This window comes from Micromesistius poutassou (genome assembly GCF_964030765.1).
Source record: "Micromesistius poutassou genome assembly, chromosome: 2".
NCBI lineage: Eukaryota > Metazoa > Chordata > Actinopteri > Gadiformes > Gadidae > Micromesistius > Micromesistius poutassou.
In genome coordinates this window covers 11,096,169-11,111,987 of record NC_140272.1, presented here as the reverse complement: position 1 = coordinate 11,111,987, position 15,819 = coordinate 11,096,169, and the positions used below count along the sequence as shown (strand labels likewise).

The window sequence follows — 15,819 nt, the reverse complement described above, 5'->3', positions numbered from 1 at the left end:
ACCCTCTGCTCAAATATGTCCAAACCCAAGTAAACCTCTCAGGTTTCATGCCCAACGCTCTGTATTTGAGATGCCTTTTGTAGCCATGTTGTTTTTTCCTCTGCTCTGACGTGATGCTAACCGCGGTTGGTTTTAAACATCTCACCTTTTTTGTATTGGTGCTTTTATGAGCGTATTTAATGAAGTCAATATGGGCCCACAGCGCACAGTGTTTCAGTCAACAGCCTGTATAAACAAGGCAGCCCTTTATTATATTTTTGCTTTTACCACATAGCCAGTTTTTTAGCTTAGTTTATATATATATATATATATATATATATATATATATATATATATATAAATATAATTATTTAAATATATGAATATTTTTTAATTCAAAGTATATGTGAGTTTGTTAAGTATATTTGACCTTGTTATGTAAGTAAATTCAACAACCTCGGCCTCCTTCTTTACTGAGCGATAAACCTTTCTACCATGTTTGTACTAACTTTGTACCGGTTGATACGAGTTAAAATCTGGCATGGGTATTGGCCGGGCATAATTTGGTTCAAAACATTGCTGACCACACAGAAAACTATGTCAGTGTTAGGCAATAAGCCTTTTACGGGCAAACCAAAGGAATTTCCTCATAATCCGTATAATCTAAAAAAATACCTTCAATGTTGTTATAATAGCTATCTTTCCAGGTTCTGCTTCTTTTTTCTTTTTGTTATTTGTTGGTTATAGAATACATTCCAAGCTTAAGAACCTACAAACTTATCTCTTATGCTTATTCGACCAAAGGGTGAATTCCCTGGTCACAGCATGCACAGCTCTTGAAGATAAACAAATGTCCACCTTTGTATTTCCTGCATGTAAATGTTTGCAACTGATTATACAAATGAGATTGGTTCACCGCACTGATAGTTTGCAAAAAACAGGGAGTATGTGAGGAAAGGAGAGAAAAAGAGCGAGAGGAGGAAGGGAGGGAGGGAGGGAGGAGAACAGGAAAGGAACAATGGTGGATGTGGAAGTGGGCAGGGTCTAAAAAGGCCAGCTGTGGTTGAGGGACTTGCAGGGGAGTATAACTTCTCCATTTCGATCTGCCAACATCTCTTTCCCTGCCGACGAGCAACCAAGACCTCAGTCCAGATCCCTCTCTTCACTTGCTCTCAACCCTCGTTCGCTTGTGTGCCTCCAACTCAACCAGATTCACCATGAGCTTCAGGTCAAGCAACGCCACCTTCACCCGCTCCACGCCGCCCTACCGTGCCGCCAGCACTTATGCTGGCGCCGGGGGCTCTGGCGCCCGCATCTCCTCATCCTCCTTCTCCAGCCTGCGCTCCGGCGCCCCCACCATCTCCTCCTCGTCGGCCTTCAGGGTGAGCAGTGGAATGGGCGCAGGCGGCGGCGGGATGTCCGGAGGCTTCGGGGGAGCGGGAGCTGGGGCAGGCGCCGGCAGCGGGGCCGGTTTGGGGATCATGGGCAACGAGAGGGGCCACATGCAGAACCTGAACGACCGCCTGGCCACCTACCTGGACACGGTGAGGAGCCTGGAGAAGGCCAACAACGAGCTGGAGGTGAAGATCAGGGAGGCGCTGGAGAAAGGAGGCCCCGAGATGAGGGAGTACAGCAAGTACACACCCATTCTCGATGACCTGCGCAGACAGGTGAGCAACCAGGGGCACCGGGGTCGAAGAAGTTTAAGTTAGGACGGAACGAGAGAAGTTTGAGGTTGATGTGCAAGATGATCCCTTTTGTGTCAGAGTATATTGTTTGTAGGATGTTGGATCGCAGTAGAGGTTGGGGAAATGTTTATGCATGCGAATAAACAGAATTTTTAAGGAGTGTGGAAAAAATTAAAGAGGAAATTGTTTGGGACAGTGATTTGATCAACTAACAGAAATACTAAGATGAATCTGAAGTGACTCACTTCACAAAAGTATTCACAAAACTTAAAAGGCAGAAGTCAAGTTAGTCCTCTCTAGTTCTCTAAATATGATCATATATTTCATAGTCTCAGCCCTTATATATAGGCAACATAAGACATTATTCTCAATATGTTGCTTTGTGAGTTATCATATTTCTTGAGTTAGAATGGAGGGTGTGGCTGTGTCCATAGCTTCACCCTTCCCCCATACAATCCATCCCATGCTACACACACAGCTGGCAGGACTTCCTGTTTCTGGTGAGTCACCAACAAGAGGGAAACTTCTCAAATCATCTGAACGAGACCCAAACTAATATTTTCCCTCCCCCAATGTTTATCATGGAAATGCTATCCTCCTAGCGTGTCCACTTGTGAATGGTTGCTCTGCATGCATTATCTGGTGTAAAACGACCCTGATGTGAAACAGATGTGTAATACATGGCTTTTACAATGAACGCTCATGCTCACGCCAGTGTGGGCTACATCTGCATGCAATAAGGGTTCCACACACACAGACACACACACACACACACACACACACACACATAAACGAGCATGCGTGCTGGTTGTCTAACAATCCGCACTACAAAGAAGTGTCAAATGTCACATTCTTTGCAGTTTCAGAGTGTGACACATTGATGGTTTCTGTGCCTCTCTTTGTGTTCTCTGACAAAAACGGGAAGGGCACTATCTTCTGCTTTACCCATGGAGACACATAAACTCTGTTCTGAAAAACATGTTCACGGCTGTTGCTATCCATCGGTCTGTCTGTCGCTTTGTCTCTCTCTCTGTCTGTCTGTCTGACTGTTTGCCCCTATCTATCTATCTATCCATCTATCCATATATCATCTATCCAGCTTTCTATCTATCTATCTATCTATCTATCTATCTATCTATCTATCTATCTATCTATCTATCTATCTATCTATCTATCTACTCTATCTACTCTATCTACTCTATCTACTCTATCTATCTATATATCCATCTATAGCAGAGTGAATATAAATAATAAACTATTTGTGATCACATATCAATTCCCCAAAAATGTCAATAAAACAGAGTTTTTTTTATTTTTTTATTTGATTTGATCTCATTGTGTCATTTGAATGCTCTGGATCAAATTACAATTTATTTATTGACACCATGGATACATGTAAATGATATGCATATAATATTGTTTTGTTTCCTCCACAAGGTCTTTGATAAGACTCTGGACAATGCCACTCTGGTGCTCCAGATCGACAACGCACGCCTGGCCGCTGATGACTTCAAAGTAAAGTACGTTGAATTGTTTATTTCTTTCAGAAATTAATTCATTTTTTAGTTTGGTTTGAGCTACAAAATTTGCTTTGTTTAAACCTGAACCCAGGTTACAAAGGAGAATCTAAAACGTAGCATGCACCAAACAGTCAATGATCAATCAGGAACACCATTAAAAGTAAATGGATTAAGTGGTATTACATAATAAAATAAATGGAACGTGAATCTTAGCGATATTAGGTAGGCTAATATATAGCCAATATATCAGCTTATTTAGAGCTTGCATCTTGGTTCCCCGCCCCCCCCCAGGTTTGAGAATGAGATGGCCATCCGCCAATCGGTGGAGGCAGACATTGGGGGGCTGAAGAAGGTCATCGATGACACCAACATGGGCCGGATGAACATCGAGAGCGAGATAGAGGCGGTCAAGGAGGAGCTCATGTACCTCAAGAAGAACCACGAGAATGTGAGCAAGACATTTAGTGAAAATAAACTTTTATTTCTCTTTTCTAAACTGAGTTTAGAAAATTGCAATTATTTTGGTCACTTTTTTCCACATGTCTGCATTTGCAGCCAATCAAGCAGGTATTCTTGAGAAAGATCTAGAGATTGATAAAGTCTAAAGCCTGCTTAGTACCCTCTATTCCCTGTGCACTACGGGAGTCGATAGAGACTAAACCCTGATGTGTCCTCTCCTTCTGTGTCCTGTAGGATCTGATGGAAATGAGGAGCCAGGTTTCCCACGGGGGCGTGCAGGTGGATGTGGACGCTCCTAAAGGTCAGGATCTGGCCCAGGTCATGGAGGAGGTGAGGTCCAACTACGAGAAGGTCGCCGTCAAGAATGCACAGGACCTCAAGCAGTGGCACGAAAATCAGGTATGCAGACAATAGGTTTTGCAACAACTGCAATTTTGCTTATTAACTAATGTTTATACCACCGTTTTGTTGAATACTTGATTCTGATTGGTCAATAACGTTCCAAGGGTGTGAATCATTTATCAATAATGTGACCCTTCTGCTTTAACAATTCGACATCCTTAAAAACAACGGCCAAATCAACCAGATTTTTCCTTGACAACACAAAACAATAGGCTCAAATTGCAGCTGATTAAATCAATATTAAGTTGATATATTCCTTTCTTGAAGTAGCAGTAGTCTTGTGAATTCTAGATTTAGTCAGTGTTGATTTTCTGCTACAGCTTGTATTTGTGTAGTTTTATATTTGTGTCACAGTAGGCAGACTTTGAAACATACCATGCATGTTTTACCCTGTGTATCAACAGATCTCAGAGGTGCAGGTACAGGTTTCACAAAACACAGAAGCCCTTCAAGGGGCCCAGGTGGAGATCAGCGACTTGTCCAGACAGCTCCAGACCCTAGAGATTGAACTGGCCTCCCAACAGAGCTTGGTAAGCACACTGTTCATATGCACTCATGTGTTCAAATGTCCCACATTTTAATTAATCTCTAATGAAGTTGTTGTGTGCCATGCAAACAACTTGCATAGGGAAGATATTTCTGCAATGAATTTATGAATGTTACTTATTATGTAGATTGTTTGGTCATTCCTAAATCAGGCATTGATATTTCATTATGGGGTGTTTTTTGAACTCCCACAGCATTTCTCATGTGAGAGGTTGCTTTTTTTTTATAAGCCTAGGTCCCGGTATATTTTCAGCACTATGGCTCTCTTGAGCCTTCTCAATATGGCGGGGTATCGACAACTAAAAGCCCATAATGCACACCCCCTGTAGTTTAATATTCTCAATATCCTGTACACTCCTGTCTACTAAGCCTCTGTGCTCCGTTCGATCCATGAGATTATGTGCGTTCAATTCTTTTTTGTTGGTAATCCCCACAGAAAGCATCTTTGGAAGACACGTTGCGGGGTGTAGAGCAACGCAACAACATGGAGATGGAGAAGTACAATGGCATCATCATGCGCCTGGAGGGGGAGCTGACCAACCTGCGCGCCAACATCAGCCAACAGACCCAAGACTACGAAGCCCTGCTGAACATGAAGATGAAGCTGGAGGCCGAGATCGCCACCTACAGGACACTGCTGGACGGAGGGGATTTTAAGTGAGTACTTTTGTCTGGGGAAAATGTACATCATTAATGAGCAGTGTTAATCGTCCTTTTGTCATTTTGTCAATGTCATTTTGTGTTTTACAGGCTTCAAGATGCACTAGAGGGGTTGGCAGAATAGGCAGTTTGTGCTTCAGTGATCTTTGCACAAATCAGCACTATCTAAAAAATTGGAGAAGAAAGAAAGAAGAAATTGAAAAGTCATACTCTGATTACACAAACCAAATTTTTGTTTTGGCTGAATCTTCTGCTGACCAATAAATTCAAGGGAATCAATTCATGAAATGGGAACTGTGTCTGTGAAGTGTGTCATTACTCTTTATATGTTCCTAGCCTCATTAGCCTACATAATAAACAAAGCACATATTCATGAGTGGTTCTAATCATTTTTATATTTTTTATAAAATGATTACAAATCATTAACCCAACATTATTATATAAGGCTTTAGTTGATTAACTGATCAATAACAACACATTAATAAACATTAGTACATGATTAATAAGTGCTTTGATAAAGGACCCCTAATTACCACCAAGTGTGATGTTTCATAACCATTACCAGCAAGGTCAATATCTACCCTTTAGTGACATCACAAGTGGGAGTGTCCCCCCCAGATGTATGATGAATAGATCAAAACTACCAGTTGGTACGACCCCGTGGATAGGCTGGTAGGCTGAGCATCTTCGTATCCACGCATATTCATGTTTTTTTTATGTTTCTTCATCATTAACTAAAGCCTAACAAATATGTAGTTACGTTATACTTGGTTGGGGCATGACCCCGAAGTAAAAAATAGAATAATAGAAAAGAAAGATAAAACAAATCATGAATGTATTCATCTTTGTTATACACATATCAATAGAGGGTTTTCTTTATGATTTCAAATACTTACAAAAATCGCGAAAAAATTCCTCCACACTTTTTTTAATTATTAAGGTATTATTATTATTTTATTATTATTAAGGTAATTTATAATTTATGCGAACGAAGCAATAGTCACGTTAACGACGAAGCTTACACCAACGCAAGGTTTACCTGCAGGGGGCAGCAACGCTCCTTAAGGCGAAGTGGGTTCCATCATATCCCAAAAAATAAATAAGACGAAGTAGTAGTAGACACGCTCTCAACCAGGCATCTGAATAATTATTTTATACCCCAGTGGCATGCTTAAATGTAGCCTACTTGAAGTGTAACCAGGGAGAAATGTTTCTGTGATTGAGCGCCCATGTGTTGATACGCTGAGAAAAGTAGTTCAAGTATTAATTGGTAGGAAGGTTTTGACTATCAAGGTGAGACTATCAAGAAGAAAAATCGGTAGACAGCTGAAAGGAGAGTTGTGTGTTGTTGCTGCCGATGTCAGGCCCTTACGGTACACCAGATAATTTGCTATCAGCTCCTACATCACAGATAGGCCTACAGAATACAGTGGGAGCGGTAGCCGAATCAAGCCAAAGGTCAAGAAAACAAGTTGTATTTCTATGTAGGGATCCTGCTGTGCTTAGTGCTCAGATAGATTATAGATTCGCTTCTGGCTTGATCAGATGATTTATATTCTCTATATAAATTCAGTCTGGCCAATTAATACCAAAATCAATGAATGAGTATTATTAGCTAATTCTGTAATATATTAGGTTGATTTATGGATTGATATTTTAGCTCAATTCTATGGATTTGTCACCTGTAGATCTTATGCATATTACCCAACAATAGTTTATTTAGCAGATATTTTTGTCCAAAGCATCTCACAGCAAATGCATTCAACAATTAAGAGATACTCAACACATTGCTACAATTTGAGTACATAAAGATTCACAAAATAAGCAGAGCAACTGCTTTTTTACTAGAAAATAGAAACAGAAACTTTTTTGAAAAAGATATTTCAACAATAAATCAAGAAATTATTTAGTGGCACATCAAACTGAAATGTTTAATCTACAATCAACATTCAGCATTTTGATTGGGTGCAGGTCAGTTATCCAATCAGCTACAAGATTCTAGTGTCCAGCCCAGTTCCTTCAGGAAGCTCCGCCTCCCATGGGTCTCCTTGCCATAGAGCTCCAGCTGGAGATGTGGCTGGGAAGACCTCCAGCCAATCACAGCCTGAGCTGTCTTGGGTACAGGAGGGGAGGGGCTTACCTGGGGGAGAATGGAGAGTGATGTCATGACACTAAACCCTCACATAGGTTAGATAATAACAATCTATTTTTTAACAATAATGGCACAGACATATAGACAGTCAGAAGGGTAGGTTTAAGGACAGACAGACAGAAAGTCAGACAGACAGACAGGCAGGTAGGTACAATTAAGGCCAGAAAGACATCCAGACAGAAAGACAAGTATGTGTAGGGATGTACGCGTTCAGACAGAAAGACAGACAGACAGTTCCTACATGGATGTATTTTTCCGCAGGGGTTGGAGGGCGTGCCCTCAGATGAGGTGGGAGGTCCAGTTCCCCAGCAGCCTCCCTCAGCCTCGCCCCCTCTCTCCGGCTCTGAAACAAAACAGGACACCTCACTTCTGATTGGTGGATACATATGTGGATCTTGTTTATCCTTCGCAGAATACTAAAAAGGTTCATTTTTTAAAAATCCCCATAGTAAAAATGTTCTTGTTCACTGATGTGAATTTAGTTTGGTGTTCATAAATCTTAACTGAATAGATACTTTTTTCTCATCACAAAAATAAATGAAATAACATTTTTAGCAATATTAGTAATATTGGCAGTAAATTCACTCCATAATGTGTGTGTGTGTGTGTGTGTTTGTATATTACATATAGATACCTCTATATAGACTTCTGTGAGAAAGCCCCACTTATGAGGCCAGATTGTGGCTGACTCTTTCTCCACCTTAAGACGGGTCTTCCTACACACACAAGCATGCACACACAACCACACACAAACACATAAACACATACACCCCCCCAGACAAATACACACACACACACACACACATACACATGCATCAACAAAAAAACATACACACAAACACACACACACACACACACACACACACACACACACACACATACATGCATAAACAAACAAACACACACACACTCACATGCACACATATATTTAAAAAAAAATACCAAAACAAGCTTTCAAAATAGATTATCAGTTTTGAGGTAAATGACAAACAACCCACAAACAAATACATACAAAAGACATACTGTCGGTAACTCACTTGAATTCACTTCTATCCCTGCGAGACATCTCCATAGTAATGAGCAAGCACTCTTCTTACGATTAAAGTGCCTCTTTTAGAAACACAAGCTTCCAATCTTTCGTTTACTGTAATGTTGTTTTTTGTACTAGGCCTACTTCTACTGTATTTGTGTGGATTTGTTGGCCAGCTGTCCTCAATTCTTTTCCTCAGCAGTCTTTGCATATTTACCAATAGTTATAATGATACTAATACTAATATTACAAAAATACATACATTGCACTTACATTGCAAATGAATGATCTAGCCTACATTTCTAATTAATGACCATTATAATTCATACATCATACAGCATTCAAAAGATAACACCATAATAAAATAATCAACTCACCAGATTTCATCTTGACTCACAAAATTGATGGGTTTTGATTCCTGGACATTGGCTGCCATCTTTGCCAAGCGCGTGTGTGTGTGTGTGTGTGTGTGTGTGTGTGTGTGTGTGTGTGTGTGTGTGTGTGTGTGTGTGTGTGTGTGTGTGTGTGTGTGTGTGTGTGTGTGTGTGTGTGTGTGTGTGTGTGTGTGTGTGTGTGTGTGTGTGTGTGTGTGTGTGTGTGTGTGTGTGTGTGTGTGTGTGTGTGTGTGTGTGTGTGTGTGTGTGTGTGTGTGTGTGTGTGTGTGTGTGTGTGTGTGTGTGTGTGTGTGTGTGTGTAATGTGTGTCTGTGTGTAGGTCTGTGTATAGCTTTTTCTCTGCCTTTCTCTGTGCAGCTCCAGTTTCACCTGAGTGTAAGTCACACTTGACGGATCTGTTTACCGTTGCCAGGGATACGGAGATCCCTGACACCTATCTGTCTTCCACTCCTCTGCTCTGTCCCTGCGTAACCGTGGTGATGCTGGAATCATGGGATGACCATGCCAGGTCATCAAGAGGCCGGGTGCTTTCAAATAGCATCCGGCTCCGTGTAGCAACACATGAAAAGAATTGCAAGCAATGGAAATTGTTTTGAAAACGGTCATTTTCATTTGACTTTCATATTTAAATAAAACATTGGCTCTATATTTATCTCAGAAAAAGCAGTTAGGGCACATTGAACGTACAGAAAGAAGAGCTGCACAGTGCACGGTGGCCGGTCCCCGCGGTCGCCGTGCCCCGGTCGCCGTGCACCGGCCGAGCTCCCGGACTCCGAGCCGCTCTTCTTTCTGTATTCAATCGCCTTGCGTCCGAGTCCGGGAGCTCGGGGGCCGTGACCCCAGGGACCGGCCGCCGTGCACCGCGCCCGGGAGCTCAGCTCCGGCCGCCGCGGTGCCCCGAGGCGGCTCTTATTTCTGTATTAAATCGCCGTGCCCGAGCCGCGTAAATGTTGAAATAGTGGTAATGTCCGGTCCAACCATTTCTTCCTCAACTTCTTTCTTGGCCAAGAGATGCAACGTTGATTTGTTATAGCTACAAAAAGCACAGGCACGAACTCAATACTGTCTTCCCGTGGGCCGTCGCAAGCCAAGGTGGGCGAGGCCATGAACACCAACTGACGTCAGTTGGTGAGGATTTTCTGATTCAATCGTTTCTGCGTCTATTTTCTTTCATTTGCAAATGCAGGCAATCAAGGTCCTCATCCTCATCCGCTTATCTGGGTTCGGGTCGCGGGGGCAGCAGCTCAAGCAGGGGGCCCCAGACCTTTCCCGGGCCACATTGACCAGCTCTGACGGGGGGAGCCCGAGGCGTTCCCAGGCCAGTGTTGAGATATAATCTCTCCACCTAGTCCTGGGTCTTCCCTGGGGTCTCCTCCCCACTGGTCGTGCCTGGAACACCTCCCAAGGGAGGCGTCCAGTACCTTACCAGATGCCCGAACCACCTCAACTGACTCCTTTCTAAGCAGAGGAGCAGCGGCTCTAATCCGAGTTCCTCCCGGATGACTGAACTTCTCACCCTATCCCTAAGGGAGAAGCCAGCCACCCTCCTGAGAAAACTCATCTCGGCTGCTTGTATCCGTGATCTCGTCCTTTCGGTCATTACCCATCCCTCATGACCATAGGTGAGGATAGGAACGAAGATCGACCGGTAGATCGAGAGCTTTGCCTTGCGGCTCAGCTCTCTTTTCGTCACAACGGTGCGGTAAAGCGAACGCAATACCACCCCCGCTGCTCAGATTCTCCGGCCAATCTCACACTCCATCGTACCCTCACTCGTGAACAAGACCCTGAGGTACTTGAACTCCTTCACTTGGGCTAAGGACTCATTTCCTACCCGGAGAAGGCAATCCACCGGTTTCCTGCTAAGAGTCATGGCCTCAGATTTAGTGGTGCTGATCCTCATCCCAGCCGCTTCACACTCAGCTGCCAGCCGATCCAGTGAGTGCTGAAGGTCACAGGCCGATGATGCCATCAGGACCACATCATCTGCAAAGAGAAGTGTTGAGATCCTCAGATCACCGAACTGCAACCCCTCCCCACCACGACTACGCCTTGATATCCTGTCCATGAATATCACAAACAGGATTGGTGACAAAGCACAGCCCTGGCGGAGGCCAACACCCACCGGGAACGTAATTGACTGGCTGCCGAGAACGCGGACACAGCTCTCGCTTTGGGAGTACAGCGATTGGATGGCCCTGAGGAGTGAACCCCTTACCCTGTACTCCCGCAGCACCTCCCACAGTTTCTCCCAGGGGACCCGGTCATATGCCTTCTCCAAATCCACAAAACACATGTAGACTGGATGGGCATACTCCCAGGCCCCCTCCAGGATCCTTGCGAGAGTGAAGAGCTGATCCATAGTTCCACGTCCAGGACGGAAACCGCATTGTTCCTCTTCAATCTGAGGTTCGACAAACGGCCGAACCTTTCCAGCACCTTAGAGTAGACTTTCCCAGGGAGGCTGAGAAGTGTGATACCCCGGTAATTGGCACACACTCTCTGGTCCCCCTTTTTGAACAGGGGAACCACCATCCCGGTTTGCCATTCCTTTGGCACTGTACCAGACTCCCACACAATGTTGAATAGGCGTGTCAACCATGACAGCTCCTCAACACCCAGAGCTTTTAGCATTTCTGGCTGGATCTCATCAATCCCTGGGGCTTTGCCACTGCGGAGATGTTTAACTACCTCAGTGATGTCCACCAGGGAAATTGACGACGAACCACCATCAACCTCGAGCTCTGCCTCCATCATAGAGGGAGTGTTAGTCGGATTCAGGAGTTCCTCAAAGTGTTCCTTCCTTCGACTACCTCCTCAGTCGAGATCAACAGAGTCCCACCCTTACTGTACACAGCTTGGATGTTTCCCCGTTTCCCCCTTCTGAGGTGTCGGATGGTCTTCCAGAAACACTTGGTGCCGACCGAAAGTCCTTCTCCATGTCCTCTCCAAACTTCTCCCACACCCGCTGTTTAGCCTCCGACACGGCAGCAGCTGCAGCCCTTCGAACCCGCCGGTACCCTGCAACTGCGTCAGGAGTCCTCCGGGATAACGTACCCCGGAAGGCCTCCTTCTTCAGTCGGACGGCTTCCCTGACCAACGGTGTCCACCACGGTGTCCGAGGGTTACCGCCCCTTGAGGAACCTAAGACCCTGAGGCCACAGCTCACCACCGCAGCTTCAGCAATGGAGGCTTTGAACACCGCCCACTCCGGCTCAATGCCCCCAACCTCCACAGGGATGCTAGAAAAGCTCCGCCGGAGGTGTGAGTTGAAGATCTCTAGGACGGGGGCTTCCTCCAGACGTTCCCAATTCACCCGCACTACCCGTTTGGGCTTACCAGGTCTGTCCAGAATCTTCCCCCATTCCCTGATCCAACTCACCACCAGATGGTGGTCGGTTGACAGTTCAGCCCCTCTCTTCACCCGAGTGTCCAAAACATAAGGCCTCAGATCAGCTGACACGATCACAAAATCGATCATCGATCTTCGGCCTAGGGTACTCTGGTACCAGGTACACTTATGAGCACCCTTATGTTCAAACATGGTGTTCGTTATGGACAATCCATGACTAGCACAGAAGTCCAGTAACAAACGACCACTCGGGTTTAGATCTGGGAGGCCATTCCTCCCCACCACGCCTCTCCAGGTGTCTCCATCGTTGCCCACGTGGGCGTTGAAGTCTCCCAGCAGAACTACGGAGTCCCCTACCAGAGCTCCATACAGGACTCCATTCAGGGTCTCCAAGAAGGCTGAGTACTCTGAACTGCTGTTTGGTGCATACGCACAAACAACAGTCAGAGTTTTCCCCCCCACCACCCTTAGGCGTAGGGAGTTTACCCCACCGGGGTAAACTCCAACACTGCGGCGCTCAGCCGGGGATTTATGAGTATCCCCACACCCGCCCGACGCCTCACACCCTGGGCAACTCCAGAGAAGAATAGAGTCCAACCCCTATCCAGGAGTACAGTACCAGAGCTGAGACTGTGCGTAGAGGTAAGCCCCACCAGATCTAACTGGTAGCGCTCCACCTCCCTCACAAGCTCCGGTTCCTTTCCCCACAGTGAGGTGACATTCCACGTCCCCAGAGCGAGCTTCTGCCGCCTGGGTCTGGTCCGTCGGACCCCTGACTTTCACTGCCACCCATGTGGCAGCACACCCGACCCCAGCGGGTCTCCCTGCAGGTGGTGGGCCCACAGGACGAAGAGGGGGGGTGCCACGTAGCTTTTTTGGGCTGTTCCCGGCCAGGCTCCGTGGCAAACCCGGCCACCAGGCGCTCGCTGACGAGCCCTCCGTCTTGGCCTGGCTCCAGACGGGGGCCCCGGGCTTCCTCCGGGCAGGGTCTCTCCTCCTCTTTCTTGAATATTCATTGGGGTCTTTGTGAACCATTCTTAGTCTGGCCCCTCACCTGAGACCACTCTGCCATGGGAGACCCTACCAGGAGCACATGGCTCCAGACAACACAGCCCTCAGGTTCACAGGGACACGCAAACCTCTCTACCACGATAAGGTGACGGTTCCAGGAGAGGGGCAATCGGGGTAGAAGAACATTTTCACGTGCAGCATGCATATGCAACTCTGAGTGACCTATCATATTTCAAAAGGAACAAGTACTAGACGGTTTCTCAGGGAATGAGAACTTTAACTTTTTTTTGGTTCCATTTTTGTTTAGACATAGGTGTTGCACAGCATATCCACTAGGGGGCTCTCTTGGCCAGGTGATTAGTGGATCCTATAAGCGACTAGGTTGTGGGTCAGAGGTGACAGGTATGACCTTTTCTTAGAAAAAAGAAAAGGAGAGGAGAGAAGGAAAGGAGTTGCAAGGAGAGGAGCAGGGTGGAGAGGAGAGGAGAAGAGATAAGAAAGGTGATGGCATTATCTTGCAGCTGGTCAAGGCAATTATAGAAGGGATGTATTGAATATATTGGATGTATCAATTGAAAACACCAAACAAGCACACAAGTGCGTGCGTGCGTGCGTGCGTGCGTGCATGCGTGCGTGCATGCGTGCGTGCGTGGGTTGTTTCCCATCAGGATAGATTACACCTACACACTCACACACATTTAAATGAATTAAATGTGTGTGAGTGTGTAGGTGTAATCTATCCTGATGGGAAACAACCCTGACTCAATCCCAAAGCCCAGCATGTCTGACAAATAGATGGACGTGTGTGTGTGTGTGTGTGTGTGTGTGTGTGTGTGTGTGTGTGTGTGTGTGTGTGTGTGTGTGTGTGTATGTGTGTGGGTGTGTGTGTGTGTGTGTGTGTGTGTGTGTGTGTTTTGTTTGCTTGTCAAAGGTTACTAAAATATAATAGAAGTATTTGTGTGTGAGCATGTGTGACACTCAATGTTGTCCTTTATCTAATATCTGAGAACACAGGTGCAGATGTGTATGAGAACACAGATGCAGATGTGCATGAGAACACAGGTGCAGATGTGCATGTACTTTTTAGTGCATGTGTGTGTGTGTTTTGGTCTCTGGGTAGAAGTGTGTGTTGTCACTGTGTGTATTTGTGCATGTGTTTGTGTATGTCTGTCTCGGTCTGCATGTTCGTTTGAGTAGGTGTGTGTATGGGTGTGGGTGTGGGTGTGGGTGTGTTTGTGTTGGTGTGGTGTGTGTGTTTGTGTGCATGTATGTGTATGTGTGTTCCTTGCTTTGATCTTGGTTATTCCTCCACCTATTTTCTTCTCTCTCATCCTATCTTTCTTTTCCTCTCCTCTTCCTCTCTCTCTCTCTACCTCTCTCTCCTAGGTATTAAAAAGGAAAGGCTCTGTCTAGACGGCAGATTATAGAAAGTAACAACGGAGAGGAGATCAGGAGGAGACAAGCAAAGGAGGAGAGATGACAGGAGAGAAGCGAAGAGGAGAATAGAGGAGGGGAGAGGAGAGTAGGAGAGAGGAGGGGAGGAGAGGAGGAGGAGAAGAAGAAGATGGAGAAAGAGAAATGAGAGGAGAGGAAGAGAGAGGAGGAGGAAAGTAGAGGAGAGGGCAGGAGAGGAGAGGAGGAGAGGGGAGAAGGAAAAGAGATGAGAGCAGCCTTAGAGAGGGAAGGAGAGAGGAGAGGAGGAGGAAGGGAGAAAATAAAAGGAGAGTGGAGGGAGAGGAGAGGATAATAAATTAGAGGAATACAGAAATGAAACAAAGTCTTTCATTGACATATGGCTTACTCACCATATCTTGATCTTGATGTGCATGACTAGTGGGTTGTGTGTGTGTGTGTGTGTGTGTGTGTGTGTGTGTGTGTGTGTGTGTGTGTGTGTGTGTGTGTGTGTGTGTGTGTGTGTGTGTGTGTGTGTGTGTGTTGGTGTATTTGTGTGTGTGACTCACAGGCTAAGTCAGTGTCTTTGAGTCTTTGATGTTCACTGTCCACAGGATCAAAGGAATGTGTTCTATTGGTTCTGCTGCCGAGCGTGCTCTGCAGACAGGATGTGATGTCACTGTTCTGTTCTGAAGCATCAATTCTTGATCAGAACCGAAAACTAAGACAGACAATCTAAGACAGGCAGACAGGCCGACAGACAGATAGAGGGATACAGGTGCAGATAGACAGACAGACAAATTGACAAACAAACAGAGACAGACAGACAGGATAGAAAGGGGCATTAATTTTGCCACTCTGATCAGATTAGTCTGATTATATTATGACCTCATTACGTCTGGTCGCTATGGTCACACACAATATGATGTGGGTTCATGCCCATGTTTATATGTGTGTTTATGTGTGTGTGTGTGTGTGTGTGTGTGTGTGTGTGTGTGTGTGTGTGTGTGTGTGTGTGTGTGTGTGTGTTTCTGTGTTTTTGTGTTTGTGTGTGCCTGTCTGTTTGCTTGGTTTGGTCTCTGAAGCTCCTGTTATACTAAAATGAATAGTTCTTACAGAATAGTGTATGCGACATACAAGTCACAAGACCTCGGAGGTTTAACCACTCAATAACTTAACCACACAAATAACTTACAAGGGTTATACCTTCCTGCTCGACAGAACATTGACTTT

General features: G+C 45.3%; 2 protein-coding genes across 2 annotated transcripts; one reads left to right on the top strand and one right to left on the bottom strand.

Moving 5' to 3' along the window:
- The first annotated feature begins 1,011 nt into the window (after positions 1 to 1,011).
- On the top strand, positions 1,012 to 5,548 carry LOC311338447 (keratin, type I cytoskeletal 18-like). The gene is made up of 7 exons (XM_084463720.1): positions 1,012 to 1,649; positions 3,105 to 3,187; positions 3,479 to 3,635; positions 3,881 to 4,045; positions 4,453 to 4,578; positions 5,031 to 5,251; positions 5,345 to 5,548. The coding sequence occupies exons 1-7, from the start codon at positions 1,197 to 1,199 to the stop codon at positions 5,376 to 5,378; spliced, it is 1,239 nt and encodes a 412-aa protein (XP_084319846.1). The 5' UTR covers positions 1,012 to 1,196; the 3' UTR covers positions 5,379 to 5,548.
- Positions 5,549 to 7,238: 1,690 nt separating this feature from the next.
- On the bottom strand, positions 7,239 to 8,872 carry LOC311339430 (ciliary microtubule inner protein 1-like; the record flags this gene model as incomplete). Its single annotated transcript, XM_084464822.1, has 4 exons — positions 7,239 to 7,394; positions 7,648 to 7,749; positions 8,041 to 8,122; positions 8,814 to 8,872. 4 exons carry the CDS (start codon positions 8,870 to 8,872, stop codon positions 7,239 to 7,241), a joined length of 399 nt encoding a protein of 132 aa, XP_084320948.1.
- Positions 8,873 to 15,819: the final 6,947 nt, after the last annotated feature.

Excerpts from the sequence above, each read along its gene's own strand:
- LOC311338447 (XM_084463720.1), top strand. The coding sequence starts at position 1,197 with ATGAGCTTCAGGTCAAGCAACGCCACCTTCACCCGCTCCACGCCGCCC. Across the intron at positions 4,046-4,452 it reads AGCAGTGGCACGAAAATCAG|ATCTCAGAGGTGCAGGTACA; the intron begins GTATGCAGACAA and ends GTGTATCAACAG. Across the intron at positions 4,579-5,030 it reads TGGCCTCCCAACAGAGCTTG|AAAGCATCTTTGGAAGACAC; the intron begins GTAAGCACACTG and ends TAATCCCCACAG.